Source organism: Arvicanthis niloticus, chromosome 16, assembly GCF_011762505.2.
Source record: "Arvicanthis niloticus isolate mArvNil1 chromosome 16, mArvNil1.pat.X, whole genome shotgun sequence".
Taxonomy (NCBI): domain Eukaryota; kingdom Metazoa; phylum Chordata; class Mammalia; order Rodentia; family Muridae; genus Arvicanthis; species Arvicanthis niloticus.
Window position 1 is genome coordinate 67951498 of NC_047673.1, and position 27801 is coordinate 67979298.

The 27801-nt window shown below is 40.5% G+C and overlaps 1 protein-coding gene across 2 annotated transcripts in view; it reads left to right on the forward strand.

Moving 5' to 3' along the window:
• Desi2 (desumoylating isopeptidase 2) overlaps positions 1-22560 on the forward strand; it is a 52681-nt gene extending 30121 nt beyond the window's left edge. For both annotated transcript variants that reach the window (XM_034520465.2, XM_076914580.1), the window contains exons 2-5: positions 9969-10041; positions 14381-14474; positions 15867-16008; positions 19155-22560. In XM_034520465.2, coding sequence (XP_034376356.1) covers positions 9969-10041; positions 14381-14474; positions 15867-16008; positions 19155-19388 — 543 coding nt within the window. In that variant the 3' untranslated portion in view covers positions 19389-22560. The remainder of the gene's footprint in view (positions 1-9968; positions 10042-14380; positions 14475-15866; positions 16009-19154) is intronic.
• Positions 22561-27801: the final 5241 nt, after the last annotated feature.

The window sequence follows — 27801 nt, forward strand, 5'->3', positions numbered from 1 at the left end:
CAGGAGCTGATACAGAGGCCATGGAGGAGTTCTACTCTCTTGCTCTCCATGGCTACCTCAGCCTGCTTTCTTACAGAACCCAGGACCACCTAGCCCAAGGGAGGTCCTCCCTTATCAATTGCTAATTAAGAAAATGTTCTGTAGGTTTGCCTAGAGCCCCATCTCATTGAAGCATTTTTCTCCTTTTTTTTCCCCCCCTTTCCCCCAACCTCTCCAGGACAGGGTTTCTCTATGTATCCCTGTCTGTCCTGGAACTAGCTCTATAGACTCAGAGAGTCACTTGGTGCCACCTCTCAGGTGCTGGAACTAAAAGTCATATGCCACCACTCCCCAGCTTTTGAGGCATTTCCTTAATTGAGGCGAGGCTCTTTCCTCTCCAAGCTAATGTCAAATTGATGTAAAAGTAACCGACACAACTGACTTTTTTTTTTTTTTTTTTTGGACAGGGTTTCTCTGTGTAGCCCTGGCTGTCTTGAAACTCGCTCTTGTTCTGTAGACCAGGGTGGCCACTGCTGCCTGGCAACCTTTCCTTTCTTATCCATCCCCAAAACCTCACAATAATAAGACCATCATAGTATAAAATAATGTACATTACATTTAAAAATTCCACGGTCTTTAAAAATTCAAACAACTATAAATACAGTCCCTTTTAAAATTCAAAGTGTCTCAACTATGGCCTCCTAACAAATAAAAAAATTTCTTACTTCAGGTGGGAAGAACCAGGGCACAGTCACAATCTGAACAAAACAAAATCAAACTCCAAAAGTGTAAATAGCTCAGTGTCCATTTATCTGGGATCCATTCACAATCTTCTGAGCTCCTTCAAAGGGCTTGGGTCACTTTGCTGGCTCCCTTAGCAGCACATCCAGCTTGTCTTCTAAATTCAGGCCAGCTCCTCTCCATTGCTCATGCTGTACTTGGTTGTCATCCCATGGTACTGTCATCTCCAGAATGCTGGGGTCTTGTGGTGCAAGTGGGCAGCACTTTTACCAATAGGCTTCTAGGCTTTCCGTCGTGGTACTAAGTCTCAACTGCCCTCTATTACCCCTTAATCCTGGGGCTTCAACTGCCACTGCAGTTCACCAATGGATTCTCCTGGCCTCTCACAGTGCCACATCTTATCTGTTCTTCATGATTTCTTTATGCCTTTAAAACCAGTATCATCTGGGTGACTCTTAGCCTGCCACATCTGGCTGCCAGTGTGAGGTACAGCCTTGGCTGCCTCTGGAATACAGCTTCTGTGTGCATGCTGACTCTCTGGAAACACTCTCCAGAAGACATCACCTCAGTGATGCTGGGTTCTTCTTAATCACTGCTAAGTTCTCAGCCCCAGTTGACCAGCATCAATTATCCCAGTAAAGCAAAGGTTTTACTTTAGTAATTCTAGTTTTTTGTTAATCACAGTCTTCCCACAAATGGCCCAGGAGAGTCTTTGCTTCTCTCTGAAACTTTTTTTTTCCTTTTTTTTTATTAGATATTTTATTTATACTTCAGATGCCATCCCCTTTCCCCACCCCCCCCCTTAGAAAACCCCTATCCCATGCCCCCTTTTCCTTTTTGCATTTATACATTTTTTTTAAAGTAATGTTAATCATAGGCTTTATAAGTTTGGAATTGTTCAATCAGAGGTGTAACCCACTGACCAACCTAGATATAACAACTATCTTTGACTGGTGGAGATACATGACTATCTGCCTCCCCCTCTGAAACTTTACAAGCCGTGCTTCCATCTTCTGTACTGTTTTCAACATTCTTATCTTAAAGCTCCAGTAGAGCAGCCCACTGAAGCTCTACATGCTCACAGGCTCTTCTAGTCCCAAATGCCAAAGTCCTCCTATAATCCTCCCCAAAACAGCATGGTCAGATCTCATAGTGATACCCCACTGTTCCTGGTATCAATATTTGTCCTAGTTAGGGTTTCTATTGCCGTGATGAAACATCATGACCCAAAAGCAGGTTGGGGAGGAAAGGGTTTACACGTCCACATTGTAATTCATCACTGAAGGAAGCCAGGACAGGAACTCAAACAGAGGCAGGAACCTGGAGGCAGGAGATGATACAAAGGCCATGTCAGCAGGGGATGATGCTTACTGGCTTGTTCATCATAGCTTGCTCAGCTTACTTTCTTATATAATCTAGGACCTATAGGCCAAGGGTGGTACCACCCTCAAAGTGCTGGGAACTCCCACATCAATTACTAAATTAAAAAAAAAAAAAAAAAACTCTACAGGCCTGCCTACAGCCCAATCATATTGAGGCATTTTCTTTTTTTATTGGATATTATATTTGCATTTCAAATTTTACCCCTTACCACATTCCCACCACCACCCAGGAACCCCTTATCCCATCCCCCCCTCCTCCTGCTTCTATGAGGGTGTGCCCCCACCTACCCCTCACTCCCACCTCCCCACCCTCGAATTCCCCCCCCCCCTCAGTGTTCAGCCTTCATGGGACCAAAGATCTCCTCTCCTACCTAACAAGGACATTCTCCCCTACATATACATCTGGAGTCATGGAGTCCCTCCCTATGTGCTCCTAGGTTTAGACCCTGGGGAGCTCTGGTTGGTTGGTATTATTGCTCTCCTCATGGGGCCACCAACCCTTTCAGCTCCTTCAGTCTTCTCTCTAACTTCTCCATTGGGAACCCTTGATCAGATCAGTGGTTAGCTGTGAGCATCAGACTCTGGCAGACCTCTAAGGAGACAGCCATATCAGGCTCCTGTCAGCATGCACTTCCTGACATCCATATCAGCGGCTATCTTTGGTGACTGCCCATGGGATGAATACCCAGGTGGAATGGTCTCCAGATGACCCCTCTTTCAGTTTCTGTCCCACACTTTGTCTCCATATTTGTTCCCTTGGGTATTTTGTTACTCCTCCTAAGTAAGACCTAGGCATCCACACTTGTTCTTCCTTCTTCATGAGCTTCATGTGGTCTGTTAGTTGAATCTTGGCTGTTTCAAGCTTTTGGGCTAATATCCGCTTATCAGTGAGTAAATACCATGTGTGTTCTTTTGTGATTGGGTTACCTCACTCAGAATGATATTTTCTAGTTCCATCCATTTACCTAAGAATTTCTCGAATTCATTATTTTTAATAGCTGAGTAATATTCCATTGTGTAAATGTACCACATATTTTGTATCCATTCCTCTGTTGAAGGACATCTGGGTTCTTTCCAGCTTCTGGCTATTATAAATAAGGCTGCTATGAACATAGTGGAGCATATGTCCTTATTATATGTTGGATCGACTTTTGGGTATATGTCCAGGAGTAGTATAGCTGGGTCCTCAGGTAATGCTATGTCCAATTTTCTGAGGAACCACCAGACTGATTTCCAAAGTGGTTGTACCAGCTTGCAATCCCACCAACAATGGAGGAGTGTTCCTCTTTCTCCACATCCTCACCAGCATCTACTGTCACTTGAGTTTTTGTTCTTAGCCATTCTGACTGGTGTGAGATAGTATCCCAGGGTTGTTTTGATTTGCATTTCCCTGATGACTAAGGATGTTGAGCATTTCTTAAGTTGCTTCTCAGACATCAAGTTTCCTCAGTTGAAGATTCTTTGTTTAGCTCTGTACCCCATTTTTAATGGGGTTATTTGGTTGTCTGGAGTCTAATTTCTTGAGTTCTTCGTATGTATTGGATATTAGCTCTCTATCGGATGTAGGATTGGTAATGATCTTTTCCCAATCTGTTGGTTGTCGTTTTTGTCCTATTGACAGTGTCCTTTGCCTTACAGAAGCTTTGCAATTTGATGAGGTCCCATTTGTCAATTCTTGGGGTTTTTTTTGTTGGTTTTTTTTTTTTTTGGTTGGTTGGTTGGTTGGTTGGTTGGTTGGTTGGTTTTTCGAGACAGGGTTTCTCTGTGTAGCCCTGGCTGTCCTGGAACTCACTCTGTAGACCAGGCTGGCCTCGAACTCAGAAATCCGCCTGCCTCTGCCTCCCAAGTGCTGGGATTAAAGGCCTGCGCAACACTGCCTGGCACCATTTGTCAATTCTTGATCTTAGAGCATAAGCCATTGTTCTGTTCAGGAACTTTCCCCCTGTGCCTAGGTATTTGAGGGTCTTCTCCACCTTCTCTTCTATTAGATTCAGTGTATCTTGTTTTATGTGAAGGTCCTTTATCCACTTGGACTTGAGCTTTGTACAAGGGGATAAAAATGGATCAATTTGCATTCTTCGACAAGCTGACCTACAGTTGAACCAGCACCATTTGTTGAAAATGCTGACCTTTTTCCACTGGATGGTTTTAGCTCCTTTGACAAAGATCAAGTGACCATAGGTGTGTAGCTTCATTTCTGGATCTTCAATTCTTTTCCACTGATCTGCCTGCCTGTCTCTGTACCAATACCATGCAGTTTTTATCACTACTGCTCTGTAGTACAGTTTGAGGTCAGGGATGGTGATTCCCCCAGAAGTTCTTTTATTGTTGAGAATAGTTCTTGCTATCCTGGGTTTTTTGTTATTCCAAATGAATTTGCAAATGGCTCTTTCTATCTCTATGAAGAATTGATTTGGAATTTTGATGGGGATTGCATTGAATCTGTAGATTACTTTTAGCAAGATGACCATTTTTACTAAATTAATCCTGCCAATCCAGGAGCATGAGAGATCTTTCCATCTTCTGAGATCTTCGATTTCTTTCTTCAGAGACTTGAAGTTCTTGTTATACAAATCTTTCACTTGCTTGGTTAGATTCACTCCAAGATATTTTATATTATTTGTGAAGGGTGTCATTTCTCTAATTTCTTTCTCAGCCAGTTTATCCTTTGAGTAGAGGAAGGCTACTGATTTGTTTGAGTTGATTTTATACCCAGCCACTTTGCTAAAGTTGTTTATCAGGTTTAGGAGTTCTCTGGTGGAAGTTTTAGAGTCACTTAAGTATACTATCAGATCATCTGCAAATAGTGAAATTTTGACTTCTTCCTTTCCTATTTGTATTCCTTTGACTTCCTTTTGTTGTCTAATCGCTCTAGCTAGGACTTCTAGTACCATATTGAATAGGTAGGGGGAGAGTGGGCAGCCTTGTCTAGTCCCTGATTTTAGTGGAATTGCTTCAAGTTTCTCTCCATTTAGTTTGATGTTGGCTACTGGTTTGCTGTATATTACTTTTACTATGATTAGGTATGGGCCTTGAATTCCTGATCTTTCCAAGACTTTTACCATGAAGGAATGTTGAACTTTGTCAAATGCTTTCTCAGCATCTAGTGAGATGACCATGTGGTTTTTTTCTTTGAGTTTATATATGTAGTGGATTATATTGATGGATTTCCGAGTATTGAACTATCCCTGCATTCCTGAGATTAAAGCCTACTTGATCATGATGGATAATTGTTTTGATGTATTGTAGGATTTGGTTTGCGAGAATTTTATTGAATATTTTTGTATCAATATTCATAAGAGATTCGTCTGTAGTTCTCTTTCTTTGTTGGGTCTTTCTGTGGTTTAGGTATGAGCGTAATTGTAGCTTCATAGAACTAATTGGGTATTGTTCCTTCTGTTTCTATTTGATGGAATAGTTTGAAGAGAATTGGTATTAGGTCTTCCTTGAAGGTCTGATAGAATTCTGCACTAAAACCATCTGGTCCCTGACTTTTTTTGGTAGGGAGACTTTTAATGACTGCTTCTATTTCTTTAGGGTTTATAGGACTGTTTAGATGGTTTATCTGATCCTGATTTAATTTTGGTATCTGGTATCTGTCTAGAAAATTGTCCATTTCATCCAGATTTTCAAATGTTGTTGAGTATAGGCCTTTATAGTAGGATCTGATGATTTTTTTAGTTTCCTCAATTTCTGTTGTTATGTCTCCCTTTTCAGTTCTGATTTTATTAATTTGGATACTGTCTCTGTGCCCTTTGTTTAGTCTGCCTAGGGGTTTATCTATCTTGTTGATTTTTCTCAAAGAACCAGCTCCTGGTTTTGTTGGTATTTTGTATAGTTCTTTCTGTTTCTACTTGGTTGATTTTAGCTCTGAGTTTGATTGTTTCCTGTTGTCTACTCCTGTTGGGTACATTTGCTTCTTTTTGTTCTAACACTTTCAGGTGTGCCGTCAAGTTGTTAATGCATGCTCTCTCCAGTTTCTTTTTGTGGGTACTTAGAGCTATGAGTTTTCCTCTTAGTACTGCTTTCATGGAGTCCCACAAGTTTTGGTATGATGTGTCCTCCTTTTCATTAAATTCTAAAAAGTCTTTAATTTCTTTATTTCTTCCTTGACCAAGTCATCCTTGAGTAGAGCGTTGTTCAGTTTCCACATGTATGTGGGCTTTCCATTGTTTTTGTCATTATTAAAGACCAGCTTTAGTCCATGGTGGTCTGATAGGGTGCAAGGGATTATTTCAATCTTTTTGAAATCTGTTGAGGCCTGTTTTGTGACCAATTATATGGTCAGTTTTGGAGAAGGTACCATGAGGTGCTGAGAAAAAGGTATATTCTTTTGTTTTAGGGTGAAATGTTATATATATATATATGTTTGGTTTATAACTTCTGTTGGTTTCATTGTGTCTCTGTTTAGTTTCTGTTTCCATGATTTGTCCATTGCTGAGAGTGGTGTGTTGAAATCCCCCACTATTATTGTGTCAGGTGTAATGTATCCTTTGAGCTTTAGTAAAGTTTCTTTTATGTATGTGGTTGCCCTTGCATTTGGGGCATAGATGTTCAGAATTGAGAATTCATCTTGGTACATTTTTCCTTTGATGAGTATGAAGTGTCCTTTATCTTTTTTGATTACGTTTGGTTGAAAATCAATTTTATTTGATATTAGAATTGCTACTCCAGCTTGTTTCTTGGGACCATTTGATTGGAAGATTGTTTTCCATCCTTTTACTCTGAGGTAGTGTCTGTATTTGTCACAGAGGTGTGTTTCCTGTATACATCAAAATTCTGGGTCTTGTTTATGTATCCAGTCTGCTAGTCTATGTCTTTTTATTGGAGAATTGAGTCCATTGATATTAAGAGATATTAAGGAAAAATGATTGTTTTGTTATTATTGTTTTGTTATTGGAGGTGGAATTATGTTTGTGTAACTATCTTCTTTTTGGGTTGTTGGAAGACTACTTTCTTGTTTTTTCTACATTGTAATTCACCTCCTTGTGTTGGAGTTTTCCATCACTTATCCTTTGAAGTGCTGGATTTGTGGAAAGATATTGTGTAAATTTGGTTTTGTCGTGGAATATCTTGGTTTCTCCATCAATATTGATTGAGAGTTTTGCTGGGTATAGTAGTCTGGGCTGGCATTTGTGTTCTCTTAGGGGCTGTATGATACCAGTCCAGGATCTTCTGGCTTTTATAGTCTCTGGTGAGAAGTCTGGTGTAATTCTTATAGGTCTGCCTTTATATGTTACTTGGCCTTTATCCCTTACTGCTTTTAGTATTTTTTCTTTGTTTTGTATATTTGATGTTTTGATTATAATGTGACGGGAGGTATTTCTTTTCTGGTCTAGTCTATTTGGGGTTCTGTAGGCTTCTTGTATATTTAAGGACATCTCTTTCTTTAGGTTAGGGAAGTTTTCCTCTATAATTTTGTTGAAGATATTTACTGGCCCTTTAAGTTGAGAATCTTCACTCTCATCTATACCTATTATCCTTAGGTTTGGTCTTATCATTGTGTCCTGGATTTCCTGGATGTTTTGGGTTAGAAGCTTTTTGCATTTTGTACTTTCTTTGACAGTTGTGTCAATGCTCTCCATGGTATCTTCTGCACATGAGATTCTCTCTTCTATCTCTTGTATTCTGTTGGTGATGCTTGCGCCTATGACTCCTGGTCTTTTTCTTAGGTTTTCTATCTCCCGGGTAGTCTCCCTTTGAGATTTCTTTATTGTTTCTACTTCCATTTTTAGATCCTCGGTGGTTTTGTTTAATTCCTTCACCTGTTTGATTGTGTTTTCTTGCAATTCTTTAAGAGATTTTTGTGTTTCCTCTTTAAGGGTTTCTACCTGTTTACTTGTGTTCTCCTCAAATTCTTTGAGAGTGTTATTTATGACCTTCTTAAAGTCCTCTAACATCATCATGAGAAGTGATTTTAATTTTATATCCTGCTTTTCAGGTGTGATGTGGTGTTCAGGGCTTGCTATGTTGGGAGAACTGGGTTCTGGTGATGCCAAGTAACTTTGGTTTCTGTTGTTTATGTTCTCACGCTTGCCTTTCACCATTTGGTTAACTCTAGTGTTACCTGCACTCACTGGTTCTGACTGTAGCCTGTCTTTCCAGTTATCTTGCTTGTGTCAGAACTCCTCAGGGTCCAGATGTGTCTGTGATTTTGAGCCCCAGCTGCTTTGAGTGCAGTGTCTCCTCTAGGATGTCTCAGGATAAGGAGTCTTCATGAGAGCAGACCAGCTAGGTGTTCACTGCTCTGAGTGCATCGACTCCTCTAGAATGTCTCAGGATATGGTGTCTGCTGCTCTAAGTTCCGTGGCTCCTCTAGGATGTCTCAGGGTATGGTGTCCCCTGCTCTGAGGTCAGTGGCCTTTCTAGGATGTCTCGGGATATGGTTTCCACAATGGAGCAGACCGGCTGGGTGTCTGCTCCAGCCACAGGGATCTGCCTCTCTGAGGTCAGTGGCCTCTCTGGGATGTCTCAGGATACGGTTTCTACACCGGTGCAGACCCGCTGGGTGTCTGCTCCAGCCACAGGGATCCAGAGAGGGTTGAGGCATTTTCTTAACTGAAGCGCCATCATCTCTCGCAAGTGACTCTAGCTTGTGTCAAATTAACAGAAAAGTAGCCAGCCTGGTGGCTTGTGGTAAAGTGCTTGCTGCACAGCATGAGGACCTTAATTAAAATCCCCAGCACCCAGATAAAAAGCTGAGAATCTTGATGTCATTGACTCCAGTGCCTAGAGGGTGGAGACAAGCAGATCTCCAGAGCTTGCTGACCAACCAGTCCAGCTAGTCAGTATACTCCAGGATGAGTGAGGGGCCCATGTCTTACAATAAAACGCATAAAATCAAATACAATGGAGAAGCAATTGAGAAAGACTTAATGTTGATGTCTGACTTTGGCATGCATGTATGTCCATAGGTACACATACATAAAGAGGTATATATCACATACAACATTAACGACAAATCATCAGTCTAAGCCAGAAGGGGTCTAATAGGTTTATAACACTCTAGATTTACTGCCTAGGTATTTGTTTAATGTGCTAATAACTCATTTACCTCCATCTAGGGTTTAAGCCTCTCTAGCCTACCCTTTTAACACCTTTCATAGTCATTCTCTATAATTTCATACCACACTGCTGATGTACATCTCCACTCCTCTTCCATGTTCTTAGGGGGTTTTTATTCTCATTTTCCCTCCTCTACCAGTCCTATCTTTGTATCTGAGGAAATTTTATTTGTTCTTCTTCACCCATTTCATAGAGTACTTAGCTCCTTAGGAAGTTTGTCTTTATGCTGATTGTAGGAAGGTTGTTCCTACCTTCCTAGTGTTCTCTGTGCTTGTTCCTAGTTTCAATTTTTAGGCTGAATTGGGAGGGATAGAATAAAAACCATAAATGTTTACAAAGAATAAAGTGTCCCACCTTCAGAGAATTCCCTAAAGTATGAAAGGAAAAGTTTAGGGCAAAAGAAAATAAAACAAAACCAGAGAGATCCACCTGCCTCTACACCCTGAAGCACCTGAATCAAAGGCATGCAACGTCATGCCCCAGGGCTCTGAGTATGCTGCTTTAATCACTAATGGCACTTAAAGTCAATTTTGTTACCAACCTGATTCAAATTTAGATTTCATTTCATTTAAATTTTATTTATTATATGCTAAGCCCTAAGTATGATGTTGAACTCAAGATGAAACCTTTGTGTGTACACAGGAAGGCCTTCCAGGTTAGATGTGGGAGAATAGACTAGGCTGCTCTTGGTAGAGTTTCAGCATTGGAAAGGAAAGTACCAAGACTTGGATGTATGCTCTTCTGTCCTGTAGAGTTGGGCTGTCGATGATGACATTCTAAAGTTGTTTTTTCTCTCCTTAGTACTGGATGAATGAATACACCTCATCTATCGGAATTGGAGTTTTTCACTCTGGAATTGAAGTGTATGGCAGAGGTATGTGTGTACATAGCTTAAATATGTGTTCTGAGGATTCTGCCAGCTTAAAAATATACAGAATTATGGTGCTAGGTCTTTTTCTTTGTCTCTTTTCTTTTAAACAACTTACATATGTTATTGTAGAAAGTAGAATAAAACTCCTGTATTTGTTTATACTGTTTTGAAAACTGTCTGTGGTAGATTATAAGAGGGTACGATTGTTCCATTGTCTTTTTTTTTTTAATTACTATGTCTTTTAAGACATGTTCTTAACCAGGTGTGGTGGTGGCACACACTTTTAATCCCAGTATTGAGGAGGCAGAGACAGAGAGATTTCTGTGAGTTTGAAGCCAGCCTGGTATACAGAGTGAGTTCCAGGACAGCCAGAGCTACACAGTAAGACCCTGTCACAAAAACAAAAAACAAAGAAGCCTTTTTTATGAAGTTGTTAAACCATGATTGTTTTTCTTTACTGTGTGTAAAAGTTTCTAAGGAACTTCTACAGTTTGAAAAACTGCATAACAAAAACAATCATTTTAGTTAATAGAAATGTCAAATTTGAAATAGCAATTTTCTGAGGGTGTGTCAGTAGAACATTTGATTGGCAGGCCTTTGAGCATCGGTGAAGTCTAACCACTGCTGAGCAAATCTTGCCTTCAGGAATATCTAGCATTTTTCTCAGAGTTATAGTGACACATCATTGTGAATTACAAGCTTGCCTTTTTGCAAAAGGTCCTGGACTTGCATGATCTAGGCGGTCTTTGTAACCTAGAATACATTATGTAGCTTACCCAGGGTAAACTACCTACCTACCTACTCACTAATTTTAAAGAACAACTCCACTTAAGTAAATGTTTCAGTGTCCAGTTTCTGCTGCCTTTGTGTAGGAATGGGGAGGTGTTGACAGTTGAATCCAGGACCTCACACTCGCTAAAGTAGGCACTGTGCCTCTGGGCTGTTTCCCTAGCCCCTGGGTTTTTTGTTTTTTGGGTTTTTTTTCCCCCTTATTAGTGGCTTCCAGCTGCAGTTTAGCATATTCACTCTTGGCTATAAAGATTTGTCATTTAGGCTTCACTTTACTTGAAATGGAAATGGTCATTAACCCAAAGAAACAATGAGGAGCTTCAGCTGAAGTCTTGAGTGATTAGAATGTTACAGTAGGTGGATGATAGGCTGTAGGTTTCCTATCTGGCCTTTGCCTAAATTGTGTTGCTCCTTTTTGGTTAAATCTAAATGTTATGGTTTCCATAGTGCTGTGAACTTTGTTTGCAACCATGTGATCATGCTGTAAGATAAGAGACTGGCTTTTTTTGTAAAAAGAAATTTAGGTTCTTACCTGCCATCATTCATACTGCTAATAACTAATAGAACTAGGATTTGAATTCAAATCTTCTTACATAGGTCAGGGCTCCTCCATTCCTGTATAACCTGTATTTCCCTCATAAAATAATTTTAAAATAAAAACATGATTCAAAACATATTCATGAAAACTCAGAGAAGTTATAATTGTTTCTTGTACAAAAGTAAATAAGCAAACATAATAAAAGGACCTATATCTTCCATTATTATACTTCAAGGAGTTAAAAATCCAAGTCTGTCACCTAGTCCTCCTCTCCTCCTCCCCCTCCTCTCCTTACTCCTCCTCTCCTCTCCTCTCCTCTCCTTACTCCTCCTCTCCTTCTCCTCCTCCTCTCCTCTTCCTCTCCTTCTCTTCCTCCTCTCCTCCTCTCCTCCTTACTCCTCCTCTTCTCCTCCTCCTCCTCCTCCTCTCCTTACTCCTCTCCTCTCCTTCTCTTCCTCCTCTCCTCCTCCTCTTCTTCTCCTTACTCCTCTTCCTCTCCTCCTTCTCCTCTCCTCCTCTTCTTCCTCTCCTCCTCCTCCTCCTCCTCCTCCTCCTCCTCCTCCTCCTCCTCTCCTTACTCCTCTTCCTTTCCTTACTCCTCCCACCTTAGCTCCTCCTACATACCACCCTTCCTGTTAAAATAAAACTTTTCTCTTAAAATACAATTAGAGCATAACTATACCAATTTGGGTCAGTAAGGTACAAGATAGACCTAATACCCAGTCCATCATTTTGTTGACTAACCAGAACCTCTGTCATCCCTTCTAACTAAAAGACTTACTAGGTGACAAGAGAGGTGGGGCAAGGGGGACATGGAGGCAGATGTTCACATGTCTCCGCCAGTCAAAGGTAGTTGGTATATCTAGGTTGGGTATTGGATTATACTTCTGATTGATATTGAGCATTACCAAACTTATAAAGCCTTTGATTAACATTTAAAAAATAGTATAAAAGCAAAAAGGAGAAGGGGGGATGGGATAGGGGTTTTCTAGGGAGGGGAAATGGGGAAAGGGGATGGCATCTGAAATGTAAATAAAATATCCAATAAAGATTTTCACATCTCCAAAAAAAAAAAAATCAAAGTATGAAGGCAGATGGCGGTGTCACATGCCTTTAGTTCCAGCACTTGGAAGGTAGAGGCAAGCAGATCTCTAATTAAGGACAGCCAGGGCTACACAGAGAAACCCTGTCTCCAAAACAAAACAACCAAAAACAGTGATTCTTACCAAATCCAATCTCAGGATATACAATATTTTAATTAAAAGGTATATAGAAAACTTTACTGATCTTAAAGAGAAGCAGGGTATGCCGGTATATATGTGGTTATATCCCATCCACTTAGGAAACTAAAATAGGATTATGGGTTTGAGGCCAGAATGAATCCCTACCTGAAGACCAAATAGACACAATTTAGAACAGGCATAGAAGTGGATCCCGACAATCTCAGCATTTAGGGAGCAGAGACTGGAGAACTACAAGTTCAAAGCTGGCCTGGGCTGCATAGTTAATCAGGTCAGCTTAGGGCACCTAACCAAATCCTTTCTTTAAAAAGAAAAAGTAGTTAGTTTATATTCAGAAATAAATGCCAAGCACCCTAATCTACATCATGTTTTAAAAATGTCTACAGAGTGTGTGAATGACAAGCTAAGCTTGCAGCTTCATGGTGAAGGGTACGTCCTGCTGTTCCAGAGGACCAGAGCTCTGCTTTCTTGAGTGTGGAGGTGGGGACTATAGTTAATAACTGTCTGGGACTCTGGCTCCGGGACATCCATTGTTTTCTTCTGGCCTCTGCAGGTATCAGCATATACTCAGTGGCATATACATCTAGATACACACACACACACACACACACACACACACATTCAGATAAAATTTAAATGAGAAAAACTAAACCTCATCTGCCTTGTTCTTTCCTATGTTTGTCTTAAAAACTTAAGACAATGTATTTAACAAATCTAGCCATTTAAGTATTTTGAGACAATCTTGGTATGTAGCTCTGACCCATCTGGAACTCACATTGTAGACCAAACTGTCTTCAAGCTTTAGTAATCCCCCTGCCTCCACTTCTCTAGCACTGAAGTTAGAGGCATGTACCAACATGTTGGTTATTTAGAAAATCTTAAGTGGTAGGGTTAATTTAAGAATTTATTTGAATTGCTTATTCTACTAAGATTTTAATACTTAATATCTAAATGAGATACCAGAATTGAAGCCACAAATTTTGGTTCTTTCCTGATTTGAAACTCTGCATTTATGTTGTAGATGTGCACATAAGTACTTATATTTATTTAGCCAGAAGTACCTGTATTAGGTGAACGTACAGGTAGCGCCCTCCTAGCTATAAGACTGACTTACTGTGAAGACTATCGGAGTGGCTGTATATTAATAGTTGGCATCTTACGGTGTTTCAGGTTTGATGTTTGTTTTGTTTCAGACGGGGTCTCGGTTTATATATAGTTCAGACTTGCTTGGAACTCACTAGGAGTAGCCCAGTCTAGCCTAGAACTCACGATCTTCCTGCCTCCTGAGAGCTAAGAATACAGACATACACACCATGCGTGGTGCAATAGTGTTTTCACTCCTAACTCAGTATAAATCTGAGTCTTCCAGGTTGGGTGGATACATTCAGCCCAGTGCAGAGCACACCAAAAACAAACAGCACTCATCTCAGTTTGTTCAGGAAGTGTAGTGGCCAGGTCCTGAGCTGCTGGCCTCCAGGTATGATGGCACCACAAAGAGTGATCACTTTTGAATGTTGGTCACTCTCCTGCCAATGTAGGCTCAGAGCAGAATACAGAGAAGTCACAAGCATTTTGAAGTGTAAGGGTTAGCATTTCAGGCCTTTAAAGACCGATAATCTGTGTGGGTGATACATAAACAGGACCTTGCAAAAAGCACTTTATATGCTGAAAAATATTCAGGTTATATTATTTTTGTAGTATTTTAAAGCTGATTTGGCATTCTGATTACACTTTATACAATACATACTAAAAATTTTGCCTTGTATCTTTTCAGAATTTGCTTATGGTGGCCATCCTTATCCTTTTTCTGGAATATTTGAAATTTCCCCAGGAAATGCTTCTGAGCTAGGAGAAACATTTAAATTTAAGTAAGTAGGGAGGGTAATTTCTACTACACTGTTGTAGGTGGCAGAGCTTGTTTTGGGGGTATAAAGAATTCACCCTATGTGTTAAAAATTTAGAAAATTGGGCTCCATCTCCCTAGGGGTGGCTCAGCAGTTAAAAGCACTGACTGCTCTTCCAGAGATCCTGAGTTCAATTCTCAGCAACCACATGGTAGCTCACAGCCATCTGTAATGGGATCTAATGATATATATATATATATATATATATATATATATATATATATATATATATATAATCTTTTTTAATTTAGAAAATTAAATAGTCTTAAATTTGGTTTAATGGCTGACACTTTGTTTTTAAATTAAATTGAACTGAGTTGTTAATATAAAATGGAAAATCAAATAATGTCTGAAAAAGCCTGTCTTGCTTTTGTTCAGGGTCTCTAAGTTGATTTTTGTCTGCTTCTCAAATGTAGTCATCTTTATTTAGCTTACATTCTGCCTTAAGAAACTCCTTGCCTGAGGAGCTCCTGCCTAGGCTCCCTGTTTCAGAGGGAGAGTGGACAAGGTGGGATTTTTATTATGACCTACTAAAAATCTCTTTATTTCCCCAATGAAAGAATCACTTGTAAATTCAAAATAACTGAACTGATTAATCTGGAAACTGGTATCGATAGCATCCGTGCAGTGGAAAGCCTAAACCAGCAGGGCGTCTCTGGACCTTTCCCTTTCTTAGTCAATCTTTTTATTCCTTAATTGTTACATCTAAAATGTTTAGCATCTTCATTTCAGGAGACTTTAAAGAAACTTCTGGGTCTGTACTAGTGAATTTGCCCAGGATAAAACAGATAATAAATTCAAAATATGGCTACAACACTTCTGAGTGCATAGCTCTCGTAACTCAGCACTGAATTAAAACATTTGTGTATAACAATGCCAGATAAAATGTCACAAACTGTGCCAGATAAAATGATTTTCTAATAATTTTTAGTTTTTTTTATAACTGGCTTATATCTAAAATTCTGCCTTTTATTGAGTATTATCTGCTAAATTTTCCAGGAAATATATTGAAGTGTTTTTATTTAATGTTTTGAACGATGTTTTAAAGTGTGGTCAAGTTACTGTCAAAGAGTTTCTTGATGAAAATATGGCTAGCCCCAGTATTTAGCAGGGATATTTTTAGCTTTGAATATGATTCTCTAATAATATGTTTCATAAGGCAAAATGGAAACTAAAATCATTGAAATTTTTAAGTATCTCACCTTTAGTCTGAATATGTTAACCCTAACTTATTTATTCCACTATGCCTGAAAAGAAGCAAGTGTCTAATTATGCTTATTATGAATAGAATATATACACAAAACTCACACAACTTTGTTTTGTTTATCTTGGATTTTTTTGTTGTTGTTCTTTAAGAGAAGCTGTTGTTCTAGGAAGTACGGACTTTCTAGAAGATGATATAGAGAAAATTGTAGAAGAACTGGGGAAAGAGTATAAAGGCAATGCCTACCATCTGATGCACAAAAACTGCAATCACTTTTCTTCAGCTTTATCTGAGGTAAATTTAGTTTCTTTGTTTGGTTGGTTTGTTTTAGTTTTTTTCTGTTTTTATTTTTTCAAGACAGGATTTCTCTGTGTAGTTCTGATTGTCCTGAAATTCATTCTGTAGACCAGGCTGGCCTTGAACTCACAGAAATCTGCCTATGCCTGCCTCCCTCATGCTGGGATTAAAGGTGTGCACCACAACCCTTCAGCTCAATTTCATTCTTAAAAGTTCTTCACAGAACACTTTTCTGATACACTTTCTGTATCACTGTATTCAACCTAGGTGTTTCCCCCCCTAATTTTTCAGTGCATAAAATTACTGTATTTCTTTATCCAATGCGGCTGATTTTCCCAGAGATGGCAGTTTTAGAGTCAGCAAAGTTTAAGCAGCAATTCTGGTCATTCTTTGTAGTGGTAGAGTGATTACAGAAAATTGCCTCTCATTCATTTGCCTGCATCCTATGTTAGCAATCTGTAACTGTGGCAAATATGTGAGGAAAAGACACATTTCCATTCATAGTGGAGTGCCATTGTTTGGGGTCTCTGCCCCAGTTTGTTTGTCTTTGTGAGGACTACACAGAACAAAGCAGTTTACCATATATCACCAAGAAAGGCTGGGGAAGGAGCTGCTGTCCAGTGTCCTGTCAAAGACATCCCTGCCACCCCCAACCTCACTTCTAAGTGCTATACCTTTCAGTAGTGCCCTAAGCTAGCAACTGCACTTAGTGCACAAGCCTTGAGGGTATTTTTAAGATTCAAACCATAACACAATAATTTTTTTCTTATTTCTTTTCTTTTTTTGGCTTTTCAAGACAGAATTTCTCTATGTAGCCCTGGTTGTCCTGCTCTTCAATACCAGGTCATGAAGTCAGAGATCTGCTTGCCTCTGCCTCTCTGCCTCTCTGCCTCTCTGCCTCTCTGCCTCTCTGCCTCTCTGCCTCTCTGCCTCTCTGCCTCTCTGCCTCAAGTGCTGGGATTAAAGGTCTTTTCCATCATACCTGGCTTTATTGTATTTTTTTGTATACATGATGTTTTAGTTAATTTTCTGTTAATGCGGTAAAACACCATGATTGAGGCAGCTTAGAAGGAAGGGTTTACCTGGCTTATGGTTCCAGAGAGTAAGAGTCCATTGTGATAGGGAAGCACAGCAGCAAGAATCAGGCATGGTGACAGGAGCTGGGTGCTACAAGCTTGTTGACAATATTAACTTTATATTATTATTATTAAAGTTGACAATATTAACTTTCATGTGTTTGCTTCTTGTTGCATTCATACTCAAACTTCTTGTCCCAAGAAGCTCACAGCATTTCATAATGCAAAATGCATTCAGTCCAACTTCAAAATAGTCTCTATAGTCTTTAGCAGTTCCAACACTGGTTAAAAGTGTAACTCTAATCTCTTAACTGTGAGCTCTTCTCACATAAAACCAAGTTACATACTTACAGCATACAGTGGAGTGGCTCAGAGTAAACATTCTAGTTTAAAATGGAGCATAACAAGAAATAATCAGACCAAAGCAAGACTAAAAACTATCATGGAAAACACCAAATTCCACAGTGCTATCTCTGGCATTCAGAGCTCCTATTGGACCCATTTGTGACCTAAAGGGCTTGGATAGCTCCACTCCCCCAGCTCTGTTGCCTCAGCACATATCTCTTGTGCCAGTTTTACTTCATGCATGTAGCTTTCCTTAGCAAGCAGCCATGATTCTGGCATCTCCAACTAACTGGGCTCTCCATTGCAAACTAGGATTCACCTTCACAGCTTCCTACAGGTTGGCCTCTTGGGGACTCCTACCGTGCCATATATTGCCTGTCCTCATCAGCTTTCTAAAACCACAGTTTAAGACTCCATGATCCACACGGTTATGTATCTTATGCCTGAGAAACCAGTTTAATATGGATCATATTACCAGGTTCTGCTGCCCACTCAGGATGCAGCTTGCCCCCTTGGACCTCAGCAGCCACAGGGTAATTCACACTCCAGTTTTAGGGAATCTGATAGGTGCTAGGTAATCAAAATGGTCAGAACACATTACCTGTCCGTAAGTGAAGCCACCTCATTTTCCTTTTAGCTAAAAGAGAAAAAGGATTAAGGAATACTGCTGGATCTTAAGGGGAAAGTGTTGCACAGCCGCCAGCTTTTAAATGTCAACCTCTTCTCTAAGAAACTTTGAAACCTCTAATATTTTCAAATATTTTAAAATACTAGTTTTATATCATATGATGCTAATCTTTAGTATAACTAGAGACAAACCATCAAAGTGGCAGTGGAGCATGGATTCAGTTGAGGCCATTTTGTGTATGTGAGAGCCCAGATGTTAAGAGGGTAAAGTCAGCATTGTAATTGAACTGCCTCTCACTCTCTGAAAGAAGAGGAACAAGACTCCCCTGTCCTAAGGACCTGTAAGAGTAAGAAGCAGCCAGAGAAGTGCAACAGGTTATCAGCCAAGAAAGATTCCAGCTGACACCTGCTTGTACCCCCTAGAGTCCTCCAGCCAGACTGCCATGCCTTGTCCTGACTGCAGTCCCTCTTCTGCCAGATATCATGGAGCTTGTCTTCATTTGGGGACTCTTTCTGGACCATATGAGCTTCCTTGAAACAAATGGGTCATGGTTGAAAGCAAAGGCATAGAATGCAGCTGAGGGGAAAGTGGGATGGTAGAAACTAGAAGATGCTATAAAAGAACCTAGAAAAAAAATTAACAAGAAGATGCCCAAGACTGAAGTAGGCTTCTCTACTCTAATAACATCTTGTACTAACAAGCCTCTTTCCTTCTGTACTGTTTCAAAGTACCTCAGGGATCTAAAACAGACAGAAGCCAAGGGGGATTGGCTTGACTTCACAAATGTAAAAAGTACACAGCTGAAAGAAAGAAAAGGAAGGAAGGAAGGAAGGAAGGAAGGAAGGAAGGAAGGAAGGAAGGAAGGAAGGAAGGAAGAAAGAAAAGAAGGAAAGAAGGAAGGAAGGAAGGAAGAAAGGACTGGGGCTGTAGAACTGTCCGGCTCCTGAGTTAAGGCCCTGCTTCTCAGCAGCCTAGAGTGGTCTGCTTCTCAGGACAAGCTGGTCTGCAGTGCATCGCCTGTACAACCACCCACCCCTTAATAGTACCATTGGCATTGATCTCTTCTTCCTAACCAGAGCTCTCCTCCTCCTCAGATTCTCTGTGGGAAAGAGATTCCTCGGTGGATTAACCGGCTGGCCTACTTCAGCTCCTGTATACCCTTCCTGCAGAGTTGCCTCCCAAAGGAGTGGCTCACTCCTGCTGCGCTGCAGTCTAGTGTCAGCCAAGAACTCCAGGATGAACTGGAAGAAGCAGAGGATGCAGCTGCATCCACTGCCGTGGCAAGTGCTTCAGCTGCTGCCAGAACTGGGCGTCACACTAAACTATAAGACCTCTGAAGTCAGGCCTTCAGAACTGTCTCTGGCAGTTGAGTATCACTAGAGAAAAAGAAAATAGAGTAAATGTCCTTTGGATATTTTGTATGCAAAGATGGCTGTCCCCCAAATCCCAGTTTTTCAGCTCAGGATTATATTTGTAATCAAAAACAAAAAAGAAGAAAAATCACTTGGCGCAGGAGGGAGAACTTTATATGAAGCTGCCCTCTTTTCTTTTCTTTTTAACCCACTTGTAAATTCGGATTCACTTCCTTTGTTTTATACGATCTCTGTTAAATTACGTTTACAGTATTTTGTACCACTGTTTACAAATCTTGCATGGATTCTGCCACCGTGAAAGAAGAATATCCTCATCTTCAAAAATTAGGCAGATTATCTTTGTACACTTCCTGACAGTTGCCAGAGCTACAGCATAAACAGTAGGCACAAGAAAAGGCTTTCACAGCTACAGTTCTTGTCACCTGCTTACTAGCTGTCCCTTAGATTTATATTTGTTTTGTTACCATTTTTGGCACCCAGATACAAGAATCCAAACTGGCCTGACATGAAGGAGCACACACAGCCAGAGGGCTTGGGTCCTGGGTCAGTTTCTCTCCACACCCTTCTTCCCATTCTGAGTAGCACATTTCCCAAGGTGCCCATGGAACAACTGGTTTTATCCTGAATATGCCCACCTCATCAGGGTGGTATTCTTGTATCTGCCTGGCTTGATGCCTCTGATTCTTTAAAGAAGATATTTCATGGAAGATACTGTTTTAACTGATGAGTGTTTTTGCACATGTGTTAGGGGAGGGGCTTCATTTTTATTTCAATACACTCTAAACTCCTCCCTGTACAGGATATTTTTGGTGGGGTGGGGTATCCTAACCTAGATTCCTGAGTAGCAGTACAAACTGACACTAAAACGCTTTTTAACTAGCCAGGCTACCTTTTATACTGGACATTGAAAACTAGAATCTAAAACACACCCCAAAGGTAATTCTTTAATATTTAATACTTTGTGTACACCATATCAGAAACAGCTTGTTGGAGTTTGTTAGTTCATGATGGGAGTAGTTGCACCTCATAATAGAGATTCTATTTTCATTGATATCTTGTTGAAAAAATCATATTTTTGTGTGTCTTAAATTCATCTTTTTATGTTCTCAAATGTATGTCTCTTACATAACATACTCTTAGGAATGAAGTTGTGCTACAGATAAGTCTTTAGTAAGGAAGTCATCTGTTAGAGTCCAACCCCAACTGACCCTTGGATGTAGAACCAATCATTATATGTCAAAATGTTCTGCCTTAAGAGTGAGTGTTCTGTGTAAGTAGTGGATGCAGCATAGGAACATCCAAGTTACTGACTGCAGCTTTAGATATGTGGTTAGTATGAGAGTCACATTCTCTGTGTGAGGATACATGTCTGAGTAAGTTACATCTTTAACTTTTCCATGAGCTGATTTTGATTGATACTTATTAACGTAAGCACACCCTCTTTATAGGGAAAGTAAACCTTGGGTTATTTAACACTGGCCTAAGGAAAATGAAGTCACTTTGTGCTGTTTGACTGTTCTGTTTCCAGAGAAGAAAGCTGCTGCAAATTACTCTGCCGGGGGCGGGGGTTGGGGGGTGGGGCAGAGCATTTGTTTCAGGAACTGTGCAGCAAGACAGAATATGGTAGTCTTTTTGAAGAGTTGACTTAGTTCAGGTCTGAAAATAAGACTTAGGACAAAATACTAGTGCTCCCAAGAGGTGTTCACTACAAGCGCCCAAGCCCTCAACCCAGCTTAGTAGGAAATGCTTGGTACACTTGACTTGGTTGTTTGTTTGTTTGTTTGTTTGTGTTTTATTAATAGTGTGGATCATGGTGTTTTCTAATCCATTGAGATATAAATGTTTTGGCCCAAGGGAATGGCCCCTCAGTTAGACATTTCTGGGTAAATAGCCAGGAACATCTCTGTGCTCACCCACATTCCAGCAGCTCAGCACACAAGTGACTTGCTATTCTCATGCCTGACAGCGATATTTGAAGTTTGAATATTGTAAAAGTCTTCTAGGAAATTAACAGTGCATGTGCGGGTCACCTGAAAGTCAGGACACAAGATTCCTTGCACTTTAGTGTACCTGAGGTTGAGAGGAAGGAAATCTCATTTAGTGAGGCCTTCTCTACAGTGCAAATTAAAAATGGGTTAATTAACTTTGCTTTTCTTGCCCTCAGAAGAAAGCAATCTTGTTCTCAACATGAACTCATGTTACTCAAGAAAAACGCCAAGTCAGAACTCTAGTCATAAATCCACATGTGATCCATGGAGTCAGGTACAGCTTTTGTGGTTGTAACCAAGTGAAACTGGTTTTCCTGGTAGGTATTTGAACAATAATAGCAGTAAAAGATCAGATAGCTGGTTTCTGGTGCTTGTTTTAAATATGCTTGGGCTTTTAAAATCCTCACTGGGGGGATTGGCTTTAGAAGTGGGGCTGTAGAAAGTGGTGATTGTCCTAGAGCACCTCCAGGCCTGAACTCCAGCCAACTATTGCTCTGACCCACAGCAATAGCAAACCTAGCCATCACCAGCATCTTACAGAGCAGGGAATTCCAGGGTTAGTCCATTGATAGCCGTGTGTGTGTGTGTGTGTGTGTGTGTGTGTGTGTGTGTGTGTGTGTGTGTGTGTGTGTGTAGATTAGGCACTTCGGGCAGCTGCAGGACTCTGTTTCCATGGCTTCTTCCATCATAAGACGGGTAGAAACACGTTCACTGCTCCATGGCTCTAACCCATGTATTGTCTTATGGCTCCATTATGTATTTACTGTAGCTTTGGTGTATGCTATGTTTTCTTTTTAAATGACTAATTTTAAAAGTTAGGGGTTTTTTTTAGCAGTTGGCCATCCTGTCATTCCATCATCCCATTCTTGCCCGTATGGTTTGAGAGTGTAGCTTCATTGTTAGACTTTGGCTGTCTGCTCGGTCTATTCACACATATCACTGTCAACAAGTGGGACAGCTGTCAACGGATCTTCATGGACCTGAAGAGAATTTCTGTGAAGTTGAATGCAAGTGTACTGTCATTCACAGTGTTTGTAAAACACCAGGAACCTTCACTTTTGCTACCTTGATATAGCCTTGGGTTATCATGTTACAACATTGAAATACATCAATTTATTAAAAACTACTTTTATAAGAAATGTTTTATAGTTCTTTCTGACCTCTAAGAGACAACACTGTTCTGTATTTGTGCTGAGAAGGGGTTTTTTTGTACAATCCAAGAATTCCATCTGCTCTGCAGGAGTGTGGCCAGCGCCTTCTGTATCAGGTCTTGTATTCACAGCTTCCTTTACTCAAACAAAAATTATTCTTGTGCTCAGTCCCTGGGCCAACACATTAGCTATCAAAGAGTACACAGGCAGCAAGTAGCAGCCCAGATTTCTGGGGAATGGAGGCAGAGTGTGCTGACTGGAGGCTTCCCCATTTCCTTTCAGCAGTTAAGTAGGAACCTGTGTGCTTACACTCATTTCTCACTAGCCTCTGCAGTAAACTGCTTTGTGCTTCCATTGGCCCTCTGTACCTAGCTCAATATTTACTAATTTAAGTTTTTCCCTAAAATTAAGTGTTACCGAGTAAATGAATAGTAATTTTATGATCTAACAAGGTTTGTCCACTCTTTGCCAAATAAGATTAATCCACTGTAACCAGCCTGTTCTTACCTCAGGGACACTCCTTGGGTCTCTTACTACCATAATTTCCTAATAGACTCAGATATGCTAAAAAAAAAAAAAAAAAAAAAAAAAAAACCTTAAGGGTCTTCCCTATAAAAAAAGATTGTCAGTAACACTGGGGAGCAGAGCAGTTGTTTGTTGTTTGTTTTTAATTGTCCCTAAGTTTATTATATATAATAATATATATATATATATATAATATATATTATATATATATATATATAATATATATATATAAAACAATATATATAATATATATATATATATATATTATATATATTGTTTTCTCTCACGTCCCAATCTCACAGGCAGGCAGTGGGATTTGTTGTCAGGATAGCCTTCATTGCTTCTGAAGCCCTCAACCTATCTCGGTCTACCTTTAGGCCCTATGTATGTTTGTCCGGGTTGCTAATCCAGACTCCTCAAAGCAGCTTGACCATTCTAAATATACATGTGGTGTGAATAAATTAAGAGAGGCAGTTTGGCACTCAAGCGGCATCCTGGCTGTTAGGAGCGCTGGCTGCTCTTCCAGAGGACCTGGAACTCCAGTCCTGTGGATCCTCTTCTGGCCTCTCTGGCCTCTCTGGCCTCATATGATACACAGAAACATTCAGGCAAAACACTCATTAAAAAAAAAAAAAAAAATGAAGGCAGTTTGGTCTACCTGGCTGGGGTTGTCTAGGTGACCTGTACTTATCCCTCAAACATGGAACTTTCCAATGGCAATGCTTGACTGTGCTCTAAGGGAGCAGAAGCTGCCAGACTTGGTTATAAAGAAAGGTAGAAAATGCATGTCTTCCTATTCTGTCATATTCTGTAAACAGACACCACACGAGTACTCTAGTGTGGCCCCAACAAATTAAAAAAAAAAAAAAAAAAAAAAAAACTGAAACAAAAAAAAAAAAAAAACCCTCCTTACATTGAAGACAACGAAAAAGGGAAATCCTTTTGTTCTACCTCTGTCATGTGTTTGGGGCTGTCCTGGGTCACTTAAATACATTTCATTTATCACAACATCCTGTACTTCACAAAGAGTGGAGAGGTCGGCCTGAAATCACACAGATTTCCTGGATAAAATGAATGTGATGGGTAGTTGATGCTGTGTGTGTTGGCTTGACTTCTAAGTTTCTGTCCACAGCCTGGAGAGGTGAACCACTGAAGGACTTAGCCATTGAGTCCCTCAGAATCAGTAGAGGTGGATGGAGGATTTCCCAAGTTCAAGTCAACCCATGCGAATTATTCAAGAAGAAACCACAAAGTACAACATGAGCCTCCTCACTTCAGAGGATTGTCTAGAAGCCTCTAAACCAAGGGTTGCGGCTGGGCTGTTTTATCCTGAACCACCTTGCACAAGAGCTGTCAGGAACAAGTCCATCAACCAGCCATCCATGTTTAAGTCTGTCATCAACTGAAGACTCAAACTGCTCAGACCACCATCCCCAGGGACCCTGCATAGCCTCATTTGCTAGCTGTTCATTGTTCCTATCCTCTGACACTTCCAGTGTGGCAGAAAAAAACCCTTTAGTGGCTGACACTTTTCAAGAAGCATCTCTTAGCCACACCCCGTGTCTTGAGAAGCCCTCTGGACCTTTGTGTTCCATTTCCATTGCTGCTTCTGACATTTCTCCACTTCAGAACCTCCAGCCCTGCCAGGTGCCGCCCGTTACTTCCCTCTCTTCTGCTCTCACTGTCTTCCTGTACAGCCTTTTCCTGTCCTCATTCCCAGTGACCACATTCACACAGATGGCAGATGCCATTGCCTCTGTCATCTTGGCACCTTGGCCTCTAGTTGCCAGCACCTCCCACTCCTCAATCGTCAGGCTCATAGTTATTCTACCCCACACAGCATCCTTCCCGAATTAGGAGTTAGTAACAACCATCATTGTCCCAGTCTTTGACCGTAGATCTATTATTAAGAATGTTCTAGACCACTTCTGAATTTGTTTTTTATTTCAAGACAGGGTTTCTCAGTATAGCCTTGGCTGTCCTGGAACTTTGTAGACTAGCCTAGCCTTGAACTCAGAGATCCATCTGCTCTGCCCTCCCAAGTGCTGGGATTAAAGGCATGCGCCACCATGCCTGGCAACTTCTAGAATCTTCATTCCAAGCATTTCTGGCCATTTAGGCTTACCCCAATCCACTGCACTATAAGAACCATTGGCCTTCGCAAGATCCCAAAGCCATTAAATGTAGCACTTACTAATGTCTCCTCCCTAACCCGCATATTCCTCCCCTCACACCAATCCCAACTATGTCATCTCCTCCTCCAGTCCCTCTAACACTTCAGTGTCCCTTTATTAAAATTGTCTGGCAAGCTAGCCCGACTGGGATTTAGACTATCAGAGTCTGGCTGCTGCTGCTATATGTGTGTTGGTTTGACTTTGTTTCTGTCCACAAAGCAGCAGGCACTCACACTGCACCTTGGTCCCTTGGAAGTCAGCTTCCCACATATATCTCAGTTGAGGCCCTCACTTGAAGCCTCAGTAAAAGATGTCAGGTCAATTGGCCTCTGTCTCCTAATTTGCTAAGTTTTTATCCAGAGACACTGTGCTACCATAGGAGGTGCTTGCTACTTTTGTCAAATACCCCTCCCCCACCTCTCCAGGCTTTATCTCTTAACAATTATTCCCCATGCTCCACAACGGTACATTTTCTCTTTCCTGTCAGCCAAGAACACATGTGATCTCTTAATGTTCCCTGGAGTCCTGCTATGGCAAAGTGGATCCTCTCCATCTCCACAATCAGAATTTGCCAACTCTGTCTCATCCACTGTTTTGAAATTCACTTTGATTTTGAGTGATGAATACAAAAGAATTTAAGACTGGAGTGTAGTTCCCAGTGTAACAACTGGTAGTCCCCTTAATTACTGTATGCAAAGCCTGGAGTTTCAGCACTGTTTGAAAAGGGGAAGAAAGGATGTATATAATATATATGATCAGTTTAAAGAATAACAAAATGAATAGCAACTTGTACCCATCACTCAGCTTAAGTAACAGGCCTGGAGAACATGTCTACTATTTCTTCCACCAGAAGAGAAACCACCATCTTGAAGTTTGTGTACATTGTCCCTTTGGTTTTGTTTTTCTTGATAGTTTTATCACCTGCATATGCCTATTTTTGAGCTTTGTATAAATGATTATATATATATACCATGGTTTTTGAAGTTTCTATTTTTATAGTTCATGCATATTAATATGTATAATTCTAACTCATTTCCACTACTGTATTCTACAAACACGTTTTTCCTTTGGTGGGGCATTTGAACGGTTACAGCTTTCTCACTCTGATAAGCAATAATTTGTGAATGCTGTAAGGCATGTCTGTGCTGTGAGGATCTCTCTAGGAACTGCTAGGAATATGTGTGTTCAAACTTACTGATATAGAAGAACAATATAGTCTTCATTATACCTTTATTAAATAAAATCCTGTTCAGCCCTCTCTATCTGCTAATCATAAAACTCTGATCCATTTATTTTCTTATAATATCACATAATGAAATTTCTCAGAGCCTTGCCTTAAAAATAATTTTTATAACAAGGAATCAAAGATGAAAATCATATTTACCTCCCACAATGGAAAAAGTAACACTCAACAATGAAAAAAGTTTTTAAAAAGTCTAGTTGAGCTGGGCATACTACTCGTGCCAATAATCTTTTAGAAGACTGTAATGGCTATTCCTGGTTGTCAACTTGACTATATCTGGAATGAACTACAATCCAGAATTGAATGGCTCACCTGTGATCCCAATCTTGAGGCTGAAAGACATAAATTTCTGACCTGGATCTTGACATGGAGATCTTAAGGCACAGTGGCCATGAAAAGCTTAGGCCCAGGCAAGGTAGTGCATGCCTTTAATCCCAGGAGACTGAGGCAAGGAGATCTCTGAGTTCAAGGTCAGCCTGGGACAAAACAAGTCCCAGATCAGGCACAGTGGTGCACTTTTTTAATCTGGGCCACACCTTCTGCTGGAGACCAGCATAAGGAAGTCGGAAGAAGAAAGAGTCACTCTTCTACTGCTTGCACTTACTTGTTACTTACTGTTGGAATCTACTTCTACAGAAAACCAGCTAAAACTAGCCTCGTGGAACTGAGCAACTAAGCAACTACTAGATTCTTGGACTTCCCATTCACAGCTGCCCATTGTTGGGGTTGTTGGACTACAGACTGCAAGTCATCACAGTAAGTTCCTTCAGTATAGAGAAACATTCCCTAAGTTCTGTGACTAATACAGAGACCAAAACAGGACCATGAGTTGAGGCCAATGGAAAGACATACAGCAAGCGGTGTCTAAAAAAATGTGTAAATCAATAAACTAAGTGCATGCCTTGGTCTCTGTAGAATGACACTCACTAATAATAACACGGTTCAAAACTGAGAGCAGCAGAGCCTGGTTAGACTTTCAAAGCTTTAAGGAATAAATTTAAAAGAAAAGTATCTGTTGTGCCTGTGGGATGGCCCAGCAGGTAAAGGTGCTTACTGCCGAACCTGACAACCTTAATTCAATCCCCAGGAACCACATAAAAGAACTGACTCCCACAAGTTGTCCTCTGACCTCCATGTGCAAACTGGCACACATGTGCCTCACACACGTACACACAAGTGAATGTTTTCCTGTGTCATTGTGTGTCGTCTGTGATATCTTGCAAGCTTAGCTGCTGTGCTGTGCTTGTACATGGCACCAACAGTCCAAAAACTAGCACAAGCTTGGAA